General features: G+C 44.5%; 1 protein-coding gene across 1 annotated transcript in view; it reads left to right on the top strand.

Moving 5' to 3' along the window:
• Window positions 1-2,964: 2,964 nt before the first annotated feature.
• DPYS (dihydropyrimidinase) overlaps window positions 2,965-21,826 on the top strand; it is a 120,354-nt gene continuing 101,492 nt past the window's right edge. Inside the window, exon 1 of the mRNA XM_030217944.1 lies at window positions 2,965-3,525. Within this exon, the coding sequence (XP_030073804.1) occupies window positions 3,268-3,525 (258 nt within the window). The 5' untranslated portion in view covers window positions 2,965-3,267. The remainder of the gene's footprint in view (window positions 3,526-21,826) is intronic.

The following is a 21,826-nucleotide window of genomic DNA, read 5'->3' as shown; positions in this document are numbered from 1 at the left end:
AATTCTCTTAAAATTACAGTTCAGGCCTGGTCTGAACAGCTAGGAAGCAAAGCCTAATTTAATCTAACTTCCCTATAGCCTAGAGGTCCAAAGTCACCCCAAAGCTAACCATAACAAGCTGTCTTGATAAATTTTATTTGGACGTTTCTCATTTTTTTATTTGTTCACATTGTATTGCTTCTTTTGATGTTATTTTTAAAGTTTTAGCTAAGCATATGAATTTAAGATGTTCTTCTGTTTGAGTCTCATTCTTTAGCTTGATGTTTTGGGGGGTTTCCCCTTATTTTATGTGTTTTCTATCCTTTATAAATTTCTGGCCCCTCATTGTTTTTCTAGGTGACACAAGAATGGCTTTATAAATACACTGCAGGGCTGGCTGTTTTTACAGTGGTAGAAATATATCTTAGGCAAATAAGCAGACAGTTGACAGATGAGATTTACTGTGGACAAGTGTAGTACAAGATCAGAGAGGTTGAGCCTGGTCAGCCAAAGTGTAAACATGTCCTCAGATATCTGTTATTTTTTTTCACAAGAGACTGAGAACAAATAAACAGTACATATTGATGGCCTTTTTAGGGAGTTACTGATTTGCTGCAGTAGGTGTCTCAAATAATATTCAAAGCATGGACTTGGGGCTTTTTATCCAACATAAAGGTAAATATACAAGAGTTCTCAGTCACCTGTGACAGAACTGGGTCTTTCCGGACCTGTAAGTATGGCAATTCCAAATAGAAGAAACTGCAGGCCTAAACTGAACAGATTATGCCTGTATGGTGACTGCACTATGCATATATTAAATGACACTGACTACACGGTCAGCAACAATGACAATACAAACAAAGTTAAATGCCAGTACTGGTACTTTAATCTGACCGCCATGCTGCAGAAAAATGGCATGCCAAGCATTTCATCACTCCTCAAGACTTCTTAAATTGCTTTCCATTCTGTGTACATGTTCACTTTGTTGCAGATTTTATTGTCATCCACAAAAGGACAAACTGTTCCTTCTAATCCCCTTTGTTATATCACTCAGAAAGCCATAATGGACAGAGCAGGCTCTAAGCCCAATACACTGAGGCTCTCTGCTAATTACCTGGTTCCAGAGATGATCTGGGAAATTATAGACCAGTGAGCCTGACATCAGTGTCAGGCAAAATGGTACAGACCATTATAAAGAACAAAATTACAGAGCATACTCATAAGCATGGATTGATGAGACAAAGCCAACATGGAAATATTCCAGGGAAATCTTGCCTCACCAATCTACTACATTTCTTTGAAGGGGTGAACAAACATGTGTATAAAGGTAAGCCGGTTGATATTGTGTATCTGGATTTTCAGAAGATGTTTGACAAAGTACCTCATGAAAGACCCCTGAGGAAATTAGAAAGTCATGGGTTAGGAGATAATGTCCTATTGTGGATTAAAAACTGGTTAAAAGATAGAAAACAGAGAGTAGGGTGAAATGCTCAGTATTCTCAATGGAGAAGAGTAAATAGTGGGGTTCCCCCGGAGTCTGTGCTGGGACTGCTGCTTTTTAACATATTTATAAATGATCTAGAGATTGGAATAACTAGTGAAGTAATGAAATTTGAAGATGACACAAAGTTATTCAAAGTTGTAAAATCATAAGAGGATTGTGAAAAAAATTGCAAGAGGACCTTACGAGATTGGGAGACTGGGCATCCAAATGGCAGATGACTTTTGCCCCAGATTCTGTGTATGGTGCCTGAAAATCTGTATGGAAATGGAAGAGTATTCTAAAACAATGCGCATAACTTAATTGGTTAGCTAGCTAATCAGTGCTGTTAATAGGAAGTTAACAAGCAATTAGCCGCACTATTTGGCATTCAGATGTATGCGTACTTGATCCAACAAAGTGTCATTATATTTCACCATTTCTCAAGTAATATAATATAATAAACATTTTTTTCTAACACTCAAGTCCACTATAAAAAGGTTCCAAGAATTTGGAGAATCAAAGAAAAATTACAAAGGTTAATCAGCACTTAGTACAGAACAGAGAATACTAAATTAGACTCCATCAGATCTTTTAGAGGATATGAATGATGACAAGTGTGAAGGATCCATGAAAACGTATTTATGTGAACTGTATTGTATGACAGCCCCATCCTAGTATATTATGGGAGTTACAGCACTGATTTCCTTACTACTCCCTTGCCCATCTCTACTTGCCTATCTCTTTTTATTCTGTTATACTTAACTCACTGGACAAGTCTCTCTTGTCGTCCTCCTCCTCCATTGCTAACTCCAGGCTTCGCTCCTTTTCTCTCACAGCACCTTATGCCTGGAATAGACTTCCTGCACCTATACAACTAGCTCCATCTCTACCTGTTTTCAAATCTATGCTGAAAACCCACCTTTTCACTGCTGCTTTTAGCTCCTAGCCACAATTGCCCTCCCCTTGTCCCTTCCTCCCTTCTCACCCATTACTTCCCTCACCCGTAACTGTCTTGTCTGTCTGTATTATTTAGATTGTAAGCTCTTTTGAGCAGGGACTGTCTCTTTGTATCCGGTGTTCAGCGCTGCGTGCATCTGGTAGCGCTATACAAATGCTAATAATAATAATAATAATAATAACTTATATTTTCTCTACCAATATTATGTAATCCCTATTACTATGTAAGCCGCATTGAACCTGCTTTGAGTGGGAAAGCGCGGGGTTCAAATGGATAGGATTGGCTACTACAAATCCCATACTGCTTTCAGATATAAATTCAAAACCAGGTCTGGTTAAAAGGTCCCCCTGCAGGAACCGGGTAACTTGGCAGCTCTGTAAATAAGAAGTCTAGCAAAACAGTTCCTCAGGATCTTCCTTTAATAATGTTAAGGTTTGATTGATTCGGGTGTGGGAAAACAATCTGTCAGTGCGCTTTTATTTTGTTTTCTGGTAGTGATGGAAGTGAACTGTGGGGCATAGAGGAATTGTGGCTAATGTGTAAAGAATCCTTTGGAATGCAAGGCAGCAAAATATTCAGAGTCAACTCTGACCATGCACTAGGAATGCTACTAGTAAATTCAGTCTGCAGGCGTGCCCTAGGGACTAGTAGGAACTGCCTTCAACAACTTTTGTGGCTCAGACTGGATGCATCATTGGTATTTCAAAGAAGACCAAGAAGGAAATCCTAAGAAAAGTTATTTAACTTGGAGCTGAAAGTTTTTACTGAACCTTGGAAAGTAGCTGACTAGCAGGTGACAGAATTGACTCAGAGACTAGTGGAAAATATTTCAGATATAAAAGAACTAATGGCTTCCCAGAACAGTATTTTAATTAAAGGTGGTAAAATAGTGAATTATGACTGTTCCCAGCTGGCTGATGTCTATGTAAAAGATGGTGTAGTGGAAGACATTGGAACAGACCTGATGCCAGACATACTGGAAGGGGTGAGAGTGATTGATGCCACTGGCAAACTGGTGATCCCTGGAGGAATAGATACCCACACTCACATGCAGATCCCTTTCATGGGTACCTGCGCTGTGGACGATTTCTACATAGGAACAAAGGTACTGAATATTGTCTTTTTCATGTTTGTGCAAGTATTTTTCATGAATGCTCATTGGGCACATTCTGAAAATCAAGGGCATGCTTCTTTTTGCTTGAGTTTTATTTTGTGGAACTCAGAATGTGAAAACTGCAGGTTCAAAAAGTCACAAATTAAACAGAGCCATTGTTTCAATCAGACAAAATCCTGATTGATGGCAATACTGAACCCTTAAGCTTGGTAGTGATGCTCCATTAAGTTAAGGATTTTGCATTGAAAATTTCATTTCAAAGCAGCAAATTAAGCAGAGCTCAATTTTCAAACTGTCCGCATGGGGGCAAAATCGCATTGAACTTGCTGCAGAGGCAAAGTATCTGAGGATATGTGCCCTGCTTTTTTGTGTGGATGGTTTTTCCTGGAAATGTGATGCAAACATAAATGAAAATGCAATTTAAGCATATGTTCTCTTCCCCGGATCTAAACAGGGATCACCACTTATAACTGTACATGGTTTGCACCTTTAGTCATTTTGAGAAAGGATCATTTTCCAACTACCAGTTTACACAAATAAATTGCTATTTTCTTGCACAAATGGTTTGGAAAATTATATTCTAATTGCATGAAATAAATATGTGCAAAACTGTCAAGACTTTTCTAAAATATCATGCAAAAGGGAATCTGATAATCTGAATCTGACCCCTAGCCTGGGGTATAGTGGGTAGGAGCAATGCCCAGTTGCTTCTGCCTCAACAATGTGTAATGTTTGGGCCAATGATTTATCCGAGTACAAATCTGTTTGGCAGATCATTGGTAGCCTTGAATAGGTGACCACTTTTAGAAATATTTCGGACCAATATTGAAAAGAAGTTATATGGTCACCAGCAACTGGTGAATGTATTACTTCCCTATCCTTGCATCATGGATAGTATCAGGCCAAAGATTAATCTGAACAGCCTGATTCTATCTGTATAGGAAAAGGGTAAACCGAGGTCAGTGGCAGAATTATTCGGATAGCAGTGAGATTCAGTCACTACCTAGGTAAGTTATTCATTTAGTTTAGGTCTGCTGAATAGGTCTAAATCAGCGGTTCCCAACCCACTCCGTAGGACACACCAAGCCAGTCAGGTTTTCAGAATACCCACAATGAATATGTATTAGAATTTGGAGGCAGCACATGCAAATTTATCTCATGCATATTCAGTGTGGATATCTTGAAAAACAGATTGGCATGGTGTGTCCCAAGGACTGGGTTCAGAACCCCTGGTCTAAACCAAACATATACTCCCTAATTCTATAAAGTTGCATGTCCAATTTTCCGAGTAGCACACAAAGTCAGTCAGTTAACCAAGTAACTAAGGGGTCCTTTACCAAGTTGTGGGAAAAAGGGCACTGCGTTAACAACAGGGGCCATTTTTTCCCATGCACCAGGGCCCTGTTTACCACAGCGGATAATAAGCCCCCAGACAAACATGCCATGCTGTAAGAGAACTCTCACCGTGCGGCCATGTGTCAGGGGCCCATACTGCCACCAATTGAGGTGGTGATAAGGGCTCCCATGGTAAACCGGTGGTAACTGGGCAGCATGCAGCAATGCCCGATTACCACTGGGTTACCCCCGTGCAAGCCATTTCTAGGGTTTTCTTTTCCCCCCAGAAATGGCATGTGCTCGGGGTGGAACTACCGCTGGCAGCCATATTGGGCCAGTGGTAGTCCTGATTTAACGTTCGGTAAGCCCATGTTAGGCTTACTGACACTTTGTAAAAGACCCCCTTAATTAACTATCAAGCTACTAACTGGTGTTAACCAATAATTGGTGTTAACTGGCACTAATTATCAGGAATTAGTAGTTATATGCAAAACTGCCCCTAGTCAGTATTCTATAACCTGTGCACGTAAATTCCACAGTGTGTAATTGCAAGGGGACATGGACCTGGGAGGGGCATGGGTGAGTCAGGTGTGTGCCTAGCAGTTACTCACGTGGATTATAGAATACTTGCATTTATGTGCCTAACTGTTCTGGAACTCTTTGCCAGAGGATATGGTAACAGCGGTTAGCATATCTGGGTTTACAAGAGGTTTGGACAAGTTCCAGGAGGAAAAGTCCATAGTCTGCTATTAAGACAGACATGGGGAAGCAACTGCTTGCTCTGGAATTGATAGCTTGGACTGGTGCTATTTGGGTTTCTGCCAGGTACTTGTTTGACCTAGATTGGCCACTGTTGGAAGCAGGATACTAGGCTAGATGGATCATTGATCTGACCCAGTATGGCTATTCTTAACTGCCTACAGTTAGGCAGGTGCATTTTCACCGGCCATTTGGCAGGTGTAAGCGTTTGCATCTTAAGTTAGGCACATAATTGTGGACTTATACTAGTATTCTGTAATGGCAATTGCATGCACAATTGCTGTTATGGAATCCGCGCTTAGCGGGTATTTATTTATTTATTACATTTGTATCCCGCGCTTTCCTGCTCATCGAAGGCTCAATGCGGCTTACATAGTAACAAAAGAATACAATCTGTAGTATCTGAATCAACAAAGGAGGTATGTGGTAGGACAAATGAACAAGGGTAAATGGGATAAAAGAGGTATGAGAGAAAGGATAGCGATAGGTAAGGAAGTGGAGCGATGAAGAAGAGGTAGGGGAAGAGCATGGAGGGTAAGAAGATTGGTAGGAGGTAATTTCTGAGCCAATTACCCCCAAAGAAGGCTATTCTGCAAAGTGTGCCAAAAGTTAGATGCCAAAAAGCTGGGCACTAACGGAGAAATTCTATATATAGCACCTTAAAAATTGGTGCCGTAAAACCACACAGCATGATTCTATAAACTATGCCTAAAGTTAGGTATACTTTATAGAATAGGCTTATGCACCATTCTTTCACCTAAAATTTAGGCGCACCCATAGACGGTCGGTGGCCCAACTGTTTGGGGAGGCTAAAGGGGGCGGGGTTAGGGGTGGGGCCAGGGGTGGAGCTTAAATCCATAATTGTCTGATAACACGCAGAAAAAATAAATAAATAAAAATAAAAGTCACAATTAATACCTTTTATTAAATTTAGATATTAGATATGTATCATATGTCAAAGCATAAAGTGGTTGCTCAAAGCATATTCTAACCACAATCGCTCAGCTACAAAACACTATGCACAACTTTGTCCAAAAACACACTCAGAACCTTACTGTACCATAAATACACTGGGCAGACCTAATACACCAATATACCACCCATACGGAAAATGCAGACTGTCAACAATATGAAACAAGGGATCATATCATCACAATTCTCATGTAGAGCCACAAAACACCCTAATTCATGTTTAATGTGGGATAAAATGCCATAAATAAGTAAATAAATATAAACTTTTAATGTTGAGCACCTGATTCTCAAAGTGGACATATTCTAAACACTATAATGAAAATAAAATGATCTTTTCTACCTTTGTTGTCTTGTGACTTTTTCTGATCATGCTGGCCCAGTATCCGTTCTGCTGCTATTTGTCCTCAGTGCAGGTCAGGAAGTCATCCTCGTTAAATATCTCCCTGGCAACCCAGGACACCTCCAGCCAACCCCCCCCCCCCCCCCTGCTTTCCCAGCAGTAAGGTAAACAAACCATAAACCAATTTCTACAACTGCTAGAGGGCTTTCACTGCAGCTCCTGCTGTGAGGATGGAGGTAAATCAACAATTTAATCCCCTCAGAGCAGCTGGACTCCACAGCTGATCCATTCTGCTGCAGCAGGGGGGAGGCTTAGCCTCTCCAAGCCTCTTATACCGGGCGCCTATGGGCGCACCCATTTAGGCCACCTAAAACCAAGCCTAAATACATGCGCCTAAGTTAGGTGCAGATCAGGTGTATTCTATAATAGTGCACATACACATCCCGCCCATTCCACACCCATTGCCATGCCCCCTTTTTGACTGTGCATTAGAATTTACACACACCATGTTGTAGAATGTGCCTAGAAAGTTATGTGCATAAATTCTAATTAAAGGCAATTAGTGCCGCTAATTGCTTGTTAACATCCAATTATCAGCGCTTATTGGCTTGTTAATAAACTAATGTGTGCAATTTGGCTGCACAGCAAAATCAATGTACACAACTTAAGGCACCATATGTAGAATTTGGGGGTAAGTGCAAATTCTATAACAGGATATGGGCGCCAACATTTAGACGTATTACAATATCTCCATGGCAGTCATAAATGCATGCATCTATATGACATGTAAATGACACTATTCTATAATATGTGCATGTAATTGTGGGAGATGACCATGTCCTGTCTATATCCCGCCCACTTGAACACCCCCTTTCAATTGCTTGCTATACAAGTTGGGCATTAAGTTTATAGAATACAGTTTAGTGCCCAACTAGCACTTACATGAGAATTTGTAGCATTCACTTGTGTCAGTGCTAGTATTCTATAATCTGAGTATGCAAATGGCACATACATTTAGGCGTTCAAGTTATAGAATGAGGGAGATAACGTCAACATCAGTGCTGTGACTGGTTTGTTGATGAAAATGGTGTTTATTATTAAAAATAAAGTAATAAAATAGGTAAAGGGCTGTAAAAGGTTCTGATCCCCATATCAGCAGGACCCCCCTCCCCCAGGTAGCCGTTTCCCCTTGTGACTAGACACTCCCCATGGCATCCCCCCCCCCCCCCAAGGTAAATACCCACCCTCTAAAGGCTAATAGCTTCCCAGTACAGCAACCAATCCAGAGTAGTAACTACCATTACCATTTAATCTTCATCTTAGCCATGGTACGACTGCAACTCGAATATTGTGTTCAATTCTGGTCGCCATATCTCAAAAAAGATATAGTGGGATTAGAAAAGGTGCAGAGAAGGGCGACGAAAATGATAAAGGAGATGGAACAACTTCCCTATGAGGAAAGGCTAAAGCAGCTAGGCTCTTCAACATGGAGAAAAGGCGGCTGAGGGGAGATATCCGCTCCCACCCCACCCTCGCTCTCTCCTCAATCACTGGCTGATTACTTCCACGACAAGGTGCAAAAGATCAACCTTGAGTTCACTACCAAGCCATCTCTTCTTCACCCTGCAACCCTCTCCCTCACCCAACCAACCCAGGCCTTTTTCTCCTCCTTTCCTGTCATCACCGAGGAGGAAACCGCTCGGCTTCTTTCCTCCTCGAAATCCACCACCTGCCTTTCTGATCCCATCCCCACCAACTTACTTAACATCATCTCTCATACTGTCACCCCCTCCATCTGTCATATCCTCAAACTCTCTCTCTCCACTGCAACTGTCCCTGACACCTTCAAGCACGCCGTAGTCACACCTCTCCTCAAAAAACCATCACTTGACCCTATCTGTCCCTCCAATTACCGCCCCATCTCCCTCCTACCCTTCCTCTCCAAAATACTTGAACGTGCCGTTCACAGTCGCTGCCTTGATTTTCTCTCCTCTCATACCATCCTCGATCCACTTCAATCCGGTTTTCGCCCTCTTCACTCGACAGAAACAGCACTCTCTAAAGTCTGTAATGACCTGTTCCTTGCCAAATCCAGAGGCCACTACTCCATCCTCATCCTCCTTGATCTATCCGCCGCTTTTGACACTGTGAATCATGACTTACTTCTTGCCACACTGTCCTCATTTGGGTTCCAGGGCTCTGTCCTCTCCTGGTTCTCCTCCTATCTCTCCCACCGCACCTTCAGAGTTCACTCTCATGGATCTTCCTCCACCCCTATCCCCCTATCTGTTGGTGTTCCCCAGGGATCTATCCTTGGACCCCTAATCTACACCTCTTCCCTGGGCGCCCTGATCTCATCTCATGGTTTCCAGTATCATCTCTATGCTGATGATACCCAGCTATATCTGTCCACACAAAACATCACCACAGAGACCCAGGCAAAGGTATCAGCCTGCCTATCCGACATTGCTGCCTGGATGTCCAACCGCCACCTGAAACTGAACATGTCCAAGACCGAGCTCATCGTTTTTCCACCAAAACCCACGTCTCCTCTTCCTCCACTTTCTATCTCAGTTGATAACACCCTCATCCTCCCTGTCTCATCTGCCCGCAACCTCGGAGTCATCTTTGACTCCTCCCTCTCCTTCTCTGCACATATCCAGCAGATTGCCAAGACCTGCCGCTTCTTCCTCTTTAACATCAGCAAAATTCGCCCTTTCCTCTCTGAACACACTACCCGAACTCTCGTCCATGCTCTCATTACCTCTCGCCTTGACTACTGCAACTTACTCCTCACCGGCCTCCCACTTAGCAATCTATCCCCCCTTCAATCTGTTCAGAACTCTGCGGCATGTCTCATATTCCACCAAAACCGATATACTCATATCACCCTTCTCCTCAGGTCACTTCACTGACTTCCAATCAGATACCGCATTCAATTCAAGCTTCTCCTTCTTACCTACAAATGCATTCAGTCTGCTGCCCCTCACTACCTCTCTACCCTCATCTTCCCTTATGTTCCCGCCCGTAACCTCCGTTCACAGGACAAATCCCTCCTCTCTGTACCCTTCTCCAACACCGCCAACTCCAGGCTCCGCTCATTGTGCCTCGCCTCACCCTATGCTTGGAACAACCTTCCTGAGCCCTTACGCCAAGCCCCCTCCCTGCCCATCTTCAAGTCTTTGCTTAAAACCCACCTCTTCAATGCTGCATTCGGCACCTAACTCTTACCATTCAGTAAATCCAGACTGCCCCAATTTGACCGCCCCTATCGGACTGTCCGTTCACTTGTCTCTTAGATTGTAAGCTCCTTGAGCAGGGACCGTCCCTCTATGTTAATTTGTACAGCGCTGCGTAACCCTAGTAGCGCTTTAGAAATGTTAAGTAGTAGATATGATAGAGGTCTATAAAATAACAAGTGGAGTTGAACGGGTAGATGTGAAGTGTCTGTTCACGCTTTCCAAAAATACTAGGACTAGGGGGCATACGATGAAGCTACAATGTAGTAAATTTAAAACGAATCGGAGAAAATGTTTCTTCACTCCACGTGTAATTAAACTCTGGAATTCGTTGCCAGAGAATGTGGTAAAGGCAGTTAGCTTAGCGGAGTTTAAAAAAGGTTTGGACGACTTCCTAAAGAAAAATCCACTATTTCTGGGATAAGCAGTATAAAATGTTTTGTACTTTTTTGGGATCTTGCCAGGTATATGTGATCTGGATTGGCCACTGTTGGAAACAGGATGCTGGGCTTGATGGACCTTTGGTCTTTCCCAGTATGGCAATACTTATGTACTTATCTAGTGGGTAGGAGCAATGCTCAGTTGCTTCTACCTCAAAAATATGGGCTCTTAAAATAGTCACCAAGACCTTTGATATTACTGCTAGGGGGTCAGACTTCCATATAAGGATCATCCCAGTAAGGCAGGGTTAGGGATTGGGAGTGGGGGAGTTCTGCTATGGGGCACATCTAAGGGGAGGTTGTGGTCTGGAGGCTTGCCATGTTTTGGAGGGTTGTTGCCAAATAGAGGGTTCTGCCTGTGAGATGGGGATCAGATGCCTTGGTGAAGTTGGGATGGGATCAGATGTCAAGGGGGGATGGGGAGAGGATTGGATATAGGGGTAATGATTGAGGAAGGGGCCAGACATGTACAGCTGCCCCTTACTGCAAGCTTTTAAACTTGCCTTAGAGCAGCTGTAAATGTCGACATCTGTGTTTTATGTCTTCCAATAGAGATGTGGATTCCCTAATCAAAATATCCCAATATTTCAGAACATACTTTTGGGGCTGGGTTCTCTGGAGAGCCCTGAAGCATGTTTTGAGAGCCTCAAGGTCCCTCTGGAACTGGAATCACCTGTGGGACAGGATAGATCATAACAAATTAAGTGGGCTTTATCACTTGTTCCACCTCACCATCCCTGTCTCTGCCAGCCTCAGACCAGATATAGATGTTATCTGGCAAACAAAAAAATCTCACAAACCAGACACAGGGTGTAGCCTGTTCTTGTACAATATTTGAATCATGCTCCTGCCACTAGCACCACATCTTCTTTTGTTGGTGGCACAAATGGTGCAGTGAAGTCTAGGACCTTTCATTCTCATAAGCTCTTTGTAGGTGGGAAATATCTTAGCCACAGTATCAACGTATTTGTTGATGCCACACTGATAACTGTCCCTATATCATTACCCAACTCCCAATGTACCTTGATCACCTTATTCATACAATCTTCAAGGGATATCTAGATATAGGATCTATCAGATAACCATGTCACCACCATTCATGGTATAATATGAGCCAGGCATTTTCTATGGTGGGCATGTACTCCTCATTGATCCGTAATTTTAATTTTCTTAAACTGATAACTGTGGCATATTCTTTTTAGGGGGGGAGGGGGAGGGAGGAATTAGTTGCAGCCTGTCAGATTTCTCTCCTTAAGGTGGCCATGGCAGATGCAGTGGCGTACCAAGGGGGGGGGGGCGGTGGGGGCGGTCCGCCCCAGGTGCACGCCGCTGGGGGGGGGGTGCCGCGCGCGCCTGTCCATTCGTTCCATGCTCCCTCTGCCCCGGAACAGGTTACTTCCTGTTCCGGGGCAGAGGGAGCATGGAACGACACGAAGGACAGGCGCGTGCGGCACCCCCCCCAGTGGCGTGCACCCGGGGGGTTCTTTCGCGGGGGGGTGTCCTTTCACTGGGGGGGGTCACGCTGCATCCCGGGGGGGGCGCTACACCCGGGGGCGGGGCGCATCGGCGATTCGCCCTGGGTGTCAGCCCCCCTAGGAATGCCACTGGGCAGATGGATGGACCAACGTGTCTATAACATTCTTCTGAGTAGGATCAAGGATCCCTGGGCCTGTGTCTCTATTGGTTTCCTATTAGGGAACACTTTTCATTAGCATTTTAGACATTTTCATGGCAATATATTCTTGTGGGGAGATCCCAGCCAGGCTGGCAGGGCATTTCCTGTATGTTTATTAGGTGCATTTGTGTCTAGCCCCATTGATTTGATCTCTCTGCTCCATGGGAGTCTACTAGATGTTCTATTTAGTGCATGGGCACATGGATTTTGCTTACCTTGCTGGGGACATCCAGATGGATTCCCAGGCCTTCATTACTGCAGCTTGGACTGGCCTTGGGGCTCCAGGCCTATACAGGGTGCCCTCATTAGAGATCATCAGGTATAACAGGAGATGCCTCTCTCCCTCCTGGTTGCCATATTGGTGCTTTCTAAAGAGGGCACATTAGAGACTGCTGTGTAACACAGAACCAGAAAGACATCATTGTGCCTCTGTAGGGCAAGCAATTCCATGTGCTTAGGATGTGCAGGAAAGCACATGTTATTGGAGGACAAAATGCTACTTACTCATGCAACCTACAGGGACTTGTGCAAAATGTCGCCACTCGCATGTGGTTGTTTCCATGGGCCACAAAGGCTATTTTACAAGTGTAAGGTGTGAATATTCCAAAATACATGTGCATAATGATCCTGGACTGCTCTATATGCACTGACATCCATTTGGAACATGGCAATATGCACATGGATATAACAGTTATTTCAAGACATTTACATATGTATTTCACCACTCCTAGTTTTTTTTTTTTTTCAGGCTGTTCTCTGATAGCAGAAATATGTGTATTTAGGATTGGCCTCCACATTAATCACTGCTTTCATAAATACTGTCTCTATCTGCACATGTGGAGGGGCATAGCTGAAGGGGACGCCCAAGTTTTGCTGAGGAATTCCTCGCAAAAAGTCCCGGTGGAGTGGCACATTCCTTGATATTGTGGTTCAGTTGCCTGCCATGCAGATTATCTTTCTCCACTGCTGGCATGGATTCTTTCTCACTGTTGCTTTCACTCACTTCTTTCTCACTTAATTATCCCAAGCTTGGCCCATCTCAGCTGTCATTAATTCTTTCTTACTTTCTCACTCAATTATCCAAAGCGTGGCCTCTTTCAGCTCCACAAATACATCTAGTGGTTAGAAAATGTCGATCAGCCCTAGACACGTCCATAGAACAGCTTGGCAGCCCTTTTGAAAGATTATCGAAACAAGATGGACATCCATCTTTCCTTTCGATAATACGGTTGGGATTGCCCAAATCTTGACATTTAGGTCGTCCTTAGAGATGGGCGTCCCTACACTTGGTCGTTTCTGATTTTTGGCGATAATAGAAGCTAAGGATGCCCATCTCAGAAACTACCAAATGCAAGCCCTTTGGTCGTGGGAGGAGTCAGCATTCGTAGTGCACTGGTCCCCCAAACATGCCAGGACACCAACTGGGCACCCTAGGGGGCACTGCAGTGGACTTCAGAAATTCCTCCCAGGAACATAGCTCCCTTACCTTGTGTGCTGAGCCCCCCAAAACCCACTACCCACCACTGTACAACACTACCATAGCCCTTACGAGTGAAGGGGGGCACCTACATGTGGGTACAGTGGGTCTGTGGTGGGTTTTGGAGGGCTCACATTTACCACCAGAAGTGTAACAGGTAGGGGGGAGATAGGCCTGGGTCTGCCTGCCTGAAGTGCACTGCACCCACTAAAACTGCTCCAGGGACCTGCATACTGCTGTGATTGACCTGAGTATGACATTTGAGGCTGGCATAGAGGCTGGCACAAAAGATTTTTAAAGAGTTTAATTGAGGGTGGGAGGGGGTTAGTGACCACTGGGGGAGTAAGGGGAAGTGATCCCTGATTCTCTCCGGTGGTCATCTGGTCATTTCGGGCACCTTTTTGTGGCTTGGTCGTAAGAAAAACAGAACTAGGTAAAGTCGTCCAAGTGCTCGTCAGGGACGCCCTTTTTTTTCCATTATGGGTTGAGGATGCCCATGTGTTAGGCAAGCCCAAGTCCCGCCTTTGCTACGCCTCCGACACGCCCATGAACTTTGGTCGTCCCTGCGATGGAAAGCAGTTGGGGACGCCCAAAATCAGCTTTCGATTATACCGATTTGGGCGACCCTGTGAGAAGGATGCCCATCTTCCGATTTGTGTCGATAGATGGGCGTCCTTCTCTTTCGAAAACAAACCTGATAGCCATGCACACCTAAAAGTCTCTTTCCACACAGATATGTTCTATCTAAAATGGGATTTTATGTGCCTTTATAAAATCCAAGGGCTAAGTGGCAGAAATCACAGCTGGATTGAAGTAACGGACATTTACTCTGGTTTGGAGGAAGCTTTCAGGTTCCTTCTTTAACAATCAAGGTTAGAAGCAATTTGTTGAGCCATGAGTCTATGGGAGCAATTGTATTTCCCACTCCCACTATGCTTAGCACTTATGCATCCATAAAAATGATTCACTACATTAAAGAAGTATTTCATTACAGGTCTTCATTTCCACAATCCATGTCATTTAAGTAGTGTCATGTAAGTAGTGCCTTCCTTGCAAAGACCAGTTTTGTACTAGAACAGCTAAAATCATTCTTTTAAAAAAATTTAACTTCATTATTTTATCCCTCCAGAACTATCCTAACATACTCAGGGGCCAATGCAGAAAGCTTACACTGATATTGGGTTAGCATGGTATCTGCAAGTAATTTTATGGTCATGCAGTGCAGAGAGGTGTTTACCATAGAAGATAACACTGTATGAATCTGTGCGTAGGATACTGGCATACAGCATATTGAAATGAATGCTAATGGAAGCTGTTAGCTATTTAGCCCTGATGCAGACAAGTACATGGAAGATTTTAAGTCTGAGAACAAGGCAGGAGCTTTAAAGCCACCTCAGAAGAGGCACAGAGAGTTACAGTACTATCTGTAATGATTATTTAGACCCCTCCCTTTTCTTACATTTCCCCATTCCAGAAGGGCCCCCCCATATCCTGATTCCTAACCCACCAGAGATGCCCCCTCCCCTGACACAAACCAAAAAATCTCTGGTAGCTTAGTGGACCCCTACCCCTATCCCCCATGGCATCCAACAGAAATATCCCTGGTTGTGTAGTGAACCCCCCATCCCCTGTTAACCCCCTCTCAGCTTTCCAGACCCCCCCCCCTTTGTATCTTAAAGAAGAGACAGGAATGTTGCCCACCCACTCCTGTCTCCACACCACCATCTTCAAAAATCCTCTCCAAGTGCATCATGGGATGCACCGCATGGGATCAGTCTGCCAAATAAGGGAATTTTGACTTTATTTGGTAGTGTGGGTAAAGAATACCAAATTAGGGGGAAAATTCCTTATTCAGCAGTTGCTCCCAGAATTTGCTTCATGGGGTCAGGTGCAGCCATTTTAGAAGGTGGCAAAATGGAGGGAGAAGTGAGTGTTCATTGCCCCTGCTTCTTCTTTAAGATACATGGGGGAAGGTCTGTGTGGACCATGGGGGGGCCTCTACTAGACCACCTGGGATATTTTTGGGGTGTTGGGGGAGGGGTTGAATGTGGGGGTCCACTAAACTACCAGGGATATTTGATGTTGGAGACAAGGGGTGGGTGGCTACTAAACTGGGTGGTAGTTGGGACCACTAAGCTACTAGGGATATTTTTTGGGTATCAGAAGAACAGGAGTGGAGATCAACTAGACAACCAGAGATATTTTGGGGAGTGTTGGGAGGATCAGTGGGTGGTCCACTAGACTACCAGGGATTTTTTGGTTTGTGTTGGGAGAGAGGGACAGTGGCGTCTCTGGCAGGTAGGAAATTGGATGATCTTTGGGAGGGATAGCAGCTGGCTATTAAAAAAAATGTTTCCCTTCCTGTCAGTGCATGAGGCAATCACTACTCAAACATTTACAAGAACATAGTAACATAGTAGATGACGGCAGAAAAAGACCTGCACGGTCCATCCAGTCTGCCCAACAAGATAACTCATATGTGCTACTTTTTGTGTATACCCTACTTTGATTTGTACCTGTGTTCTTCAGGGCACAGACCGTATATGTCTGCCCAGCACTATCCCCACCTCCCAACCACCAGCCCCGCCTCCCGATCTTGACTAAGCTTCTGAGGATCCATTCCTTCGGCACAGGATTCCTTTATGCTTATCCCACGCATGTTTGAATTCCGTTACCGTTTTCATTTCCACCACCTCCCGCGGGAGGGCATTCCAAGCATCCACTACTCTCTCCGTGAAAAAATACTTCCTGACATTTTTCTTGAGTCTGCCCCCCTTCAATCTCATTTCATGTCCTCTCGTTCTACTAGCTTCCCATCTCTGGAAAAGGTTCGTTTGCGGATTAATACCTTTCAAATATTTGAACGTCTGTATCATATCACCCCTGTTTCTCCTTTCCTCCAGAGTATACATGTTTAGTTCAGCAAGTCTCTCCTCATACGTCTTGTAACGCAAATCCCATACCATTCTGGTAGCTTTTGTTTGCACCGCTTCAATTCTTTTTACATCCTTAACAAGATACGGCCTCCAAAACTGAACACAATACTCCAGGTGGGGCCTCACCAACGACTTATACAGAGGCATCAACACCCCCTTTCTTCTGCTGGTCACACCTCTCTCTATACAGCCTAACAACCTTCTAGCTATGGCCACCGCCTTGTCACACTGTTTGGTCGCCTTCAAATCCTCAGATACTATCACCCCAAGATCCCTCTCTCCGCTCGTACCTATCAGACTCTCCCCGCCTAACACATACGTCTCCCATGGATTTCTATTCCCTAAGTGCATCACTTTGCATTACTTCGCATTGAATTTTAATTGTCAAACCTTAGACCATTCTTCTAGCTTCCTCAGATCCTTTTTCATGTTTTCCACTCCCTCCCGGGTGTCCACTCTGTTACAGATCTTAGTATCATCCGCAAATAGGCAAACTTTACCTTCTAACCCATTCGGCAATGTCACTCACAAATATATTGATCAGAATCGGCCCCAGCACCGATCCCTGAGGCACTCCACTACTCACCTTTCCCTCCTCCCAGCGAATTCCATTCACCACCACCCTCTGGCGTCTGTCCGTCAACCAGTTCCTAATCCAGTTCACCACTTCAGGTCCTATCTTCAGCCCATCAAGTTTATTTAAGAGCCTTCTGTGGGGAACCGTGTCAAAAGCTTTGCTGAAATCTAAGTAGATTACGTCCATAGCTCGTCCCTGATTCAATTCTCCTGTCACCCAATCAAAGAACTCAATGAGATTTGTTTGGCATGATTTCCCTTTGGTAAAACCATGTTGTCTCGGATCTTGCAACTTATTGGCTTCCAGGAAATTCACTATCCTTTCCTTCAGCATCGCTTCCATTACTTTTCCAATAACCGAAGTGAGGCTTACCGGCCTGTAGTTTCCAGCTTCTTCCCTATCACCACTTTTGTGAAGAGGGACCACCTCTGCCGTTCTCCAATCCCTCGGAACCTTTCCCGTCTGCAAGGATATATTAAACAAATCTTTAAGAGGACCCGCCAAAACCTCTCTGAGCTCCCTCAATATCCTGGGGTGGATCCCGTCCGGTCCCATGGCTTTGTCCACCTTTAGCTTTTCAAGTTGTTGATACACACTTTCTTCCGTGAACGGTGCTCTATCCACTTCATTCTCATTTGTACTATTTCCAGTCCATCGCGGTCCTTCTCCAGGATTTTCTTCTGTGAAAACAGAACAAAAGTATCTATTTAGCAAATTTGCTTTTTCTTCATCATTTTCCACATAGTGGTTCGCAGTATCTTTTAGTCTCACAATTCCCTTTTTAGTCACTCTCCTTTCACTAATATACCTGAAGAAATTTTTGTCACCCCTCCTTACATTTCTAGTCATTTGTTCTTCCGCTTGCGCTTTTGCCAGTCGTATCTCTCTCTTAGCTTTTACAAGAAGGGAGATATCTTTGTGCTCTTCTACAGCAAACAGCTGCATTCTACCACCGCTGTATGTGCTGCTTTGTTTGATAGCGCACACTTTTAATCATGGCGGCAATTTGCATGCCATTAGTTTACTGCACTAGAGAACAAAACTTGTGCATTAGGTTGGCATCAGAAGCCAAGCACTCAGTCATTGGCACACAGCTCTAATGTACAGATTTCTGCATCAGTCCCTCAGTTAACAAAATCTGAGCTCCACATCTTTCAAAAGGGCTACCAAGCCACTCTATAGGTGTGTCTAGGGCTGATCGACATTTTCTAACCACTAAGGCCCAGATGCATTAACCAAATGTAAAAAAAAGCAAAAACGTAAAAGCTGTTACCGAATTTTAAAAAACGAACAATGCAGCAAAAATACAAGTCGCATATGTTTGGTGCGGTATTGTAAAGTACAATGCATCAATCTGGTGGAATCCTCGTCGGTAATCGGCCCCTAAAGCATGCGCAGAGCAGCCAAGCGTTATGCTGGCTGCTCTGCGCATGCCACAAAAGTCAAAAAAACAAAAAAACAAAACAAAACACAAACACGTGGATCGGGAGGGGGCAAAGGCGCTCGTCAGGAGCTTCCTGTATGGACGGCCTTGCCCCCCCCCCCCGCCCGTGGTCGCCGCTGCTGCTCCCCGCTTTCTCCCTCAGCATTAAATAAAAACACAAAACAAAACTCAAAGCTTTAGGAGCCCTGGCCCCCCTCCCTTCCTGTCTCTAAACTCTTTCTTCACACAGCTCCGCCTCCCTCTGCCCCCGTGCCCCGCCCCCGCCACCCCCCCTAAGATCGTCGCCGCCACTTCCCCCTCCACCGGCCCCCCCCCCGCATTACCGTGCCCGTGCAGCGCCTCTCACCTCTGTATGAAGGCGCTGCACGGGCAAGAAGACCATCAGATCGCTGCAGTCTTCAGGACGTCTCTCTCCTTCATCTTCCCTGACCTATATGAAAGTCTTGTTGAATTGGACAAGGTAATATGCGTGAATAGCTAGATTATTGTTAAAATTAGGTGAAAATAAATTAGGGTTTATTATTTTTTTGTTTATGAAGGACTTAATATACCACATTTAGGGGTCTGTTTACAGTGAGATGGGCCGTGTTGGCACTAGCGCATGGTCAGTCACTAGCTCCGCTTAGTAAACCGGAGAGTTAGTATCAAAGCAGTTTACAAACCATTAGAAAAAGGCAGGAATGTCATAAACAAAATAGGATAGAGTGATGGATAAGGAAGAAGCCAAATTTGGAAAACTGAAATTCAGAACCTCCAGGGTAGCATTTTCAGAAGTGTTCCCCGTTCCACACGTGGGACCCTTGAGACAGGAAGAGCTTCAGAGTCTCATTGCATGGATGGGATGATGGTGCAGGGAGGAAAGTTTTAGATTTGGTAGGAACTGGGCAACATTCTGGGAAAGGGGGAGGATATGCCGGAAAGATGGGCTCCACCTTAACCAGGGTGGAACCAGGCTGCTGGCACCAACATTTAAAAAGGAGATAGAGCAGTTTTTAAACAAGAAACTGAGGGAACGCTGACAGTCATTCAAAAGCGCCTAGTTTGAAACAAGATGTCTTTAAAAGATATCACCAAAACAGGAAAGATAGGGCATCCCAATAGCAAGCCAAGACCATAGTATTTATTTATTTATTATATTTGTATCCCGCACTTTCCCACTAAAAGCAGGCTCAATGCAGCTTACGTAGTAATAGGTAACACAGAATTTTGTTATGTGAAGTAGGAGATTAAGTAAACATAATAACAGGATGGATGGGTAGTAATAGAATGGATAGGTAGGTAGAGACAGGTGATAGAGAGAGGAAGGTAAGGTGGGAGATAGAGTCTGGGTCAATGTCGTTTTCTCTTCAGTATATGTAAGGTAGATGGAATCAAGAGATTAATCTGGGTCTTTTGGGTAGGCTTGTAGACTAGGAGGGGCATAATCAAAAGTTTTGTTGAGGACGTATTGTGGAGGGGCGTGGAAACCCTTATTATCGAAACAAGATGGACGTCCATCTTTTTTTTTGATAATACAGTCGGGGACGCCCAAATCCTGAAATTTTGGTCGTCCTTACAGATGGTCATCCCTAGACTTGGTCGTTTCTGATTTTCGGCGATAATGGAAACCAAGGACGCCCATCTCAGAAATGACCAAATGCAAGCCCTTTGGTCATGGGAGGAGCCAGCATTTGTAGTGCACTAGTCCCCCCTGACATGCCAGGAAACCAACCAGGCACCCTAGGGGGCACTGCAGTGGACGTCATAAAATGCTCCCAGGAACATAGCTCCCTTACCTTTTGTGCACAGCCCTCCCAACCCCCCCCCCAAAAAAAAACCCACTACCCACAACTGTACACCACTACCATAGCCCTGACAGGTGAAGGGGGGCACTTAGATGTGGGTACAGTGGGTTTCTGTTGGGTTTTGGAGGGCTTGCGATTTCCTCCACAAACATAACAGGTAGGGAGGGGGATGGGCCTGGGTCCGCCTGCCTAAAATGCACTGCACCCACTAAAACTGCTCCAGGGACCTGCATACTGCTGTGATGGAGCTGAGTATGACATCTGAGGCTGTGAAAAATATTTTTAAAGATGTTTTTTGAGAGTGGGAGGGGTTAGTGACCACTAGGGGAGTAAGGGGAGGTCATCCCCGATTCTCTCCAGTGGTCACCTGGTTATTTCGGCCATCTTTTTGTGCCTTGGTCGTAAGAAAAACAGGACCAGGTAAAGTTGTCCAAGTGCTCGTCAGGGATGCCCTTTTTTTTTCCATTATGGGTCGAGGATGTCCATGTGTTAGGCATGCCCAAGTCCCACCTTCGCTACGCCTCCGATATGTACCCTTGAACTTTGGCCGTCCCCGCAATGGAAAGCAGTTACGGACGTGCAAAATCGGCTCTTGATTATACCGATTTGGACGACCCTGTGAGAAGGATGCGCATCTTCCGATTTGTGTCGAAAGATGGGCGTCCTTCTCTTTTGAAAATGAGCCTGTAGGTGAGTCTTTTTCAAAGCGCCTAGACAGCATTTCTGAAGTGCTACCCATTCCACACAGAGGACCCAAGAGGCAGGCAGAGCTCCGGAGTCTCAATGCGTGGATGAGACGATGGTGCAGGGAGGAGGGTTTTAGATTTGTTAGGAATTGGGCAACATTCTGGGGAAGGGGGAGCCTATTCCGAAAGGATGGGCTCCACCTTAACCAGGGTGGGACCAGTCTGCTGGCATCAGCATTTAAAAAGGAGATAGAGAAGCTTTTAAACTACAGACCGGGGAAGGCTGACAGTCGCTCAAAAGCGCATGGTCCGGAATAAGGAATCCTTTAAAGATATCATCAAAACAGGAAAGATAGGGTATCCCGATAGTGAGGTTGCAAAAGAGACCATAGTAGATCAGGTGTCCTTAAATAAAAATAAAAATCAGACAAAAGATTGCAAATTAATACTGTCAAGTACTGAGCATGATGTAAATAAGAATAACAAACATAGTTTGAAATGTCTATAAGCAAATGCCAGAAGCCTAACGAATAAGATGGGACAGTTAGAATATATTGCACTAAATGAAAAATTATATATAATAGGCATCTCTGAGACCTGGTGGAAGGAGGATAAGCAGTGGGACACT

Source organism: Microcaecilia unicolor, chromosome 1, assembly GCF_901765095.1.
Source record: "Microcaecilia unicolor chromosome 1, aMicUni1.1, whole genome shotgun sequence".
Classification (NCBI taxonomy): Eukaryota; Metazoa; Chordata; class Amphibia; order Gymnophiona; family Siphonopidae; genus Microcaecilia; species Microcaecilia unicolor.
The sequence above is the reverse complement of the archived record's forward strand: the minus strand, read 5'-3'. Positions and strand labels throughout refer to the sequence as shown.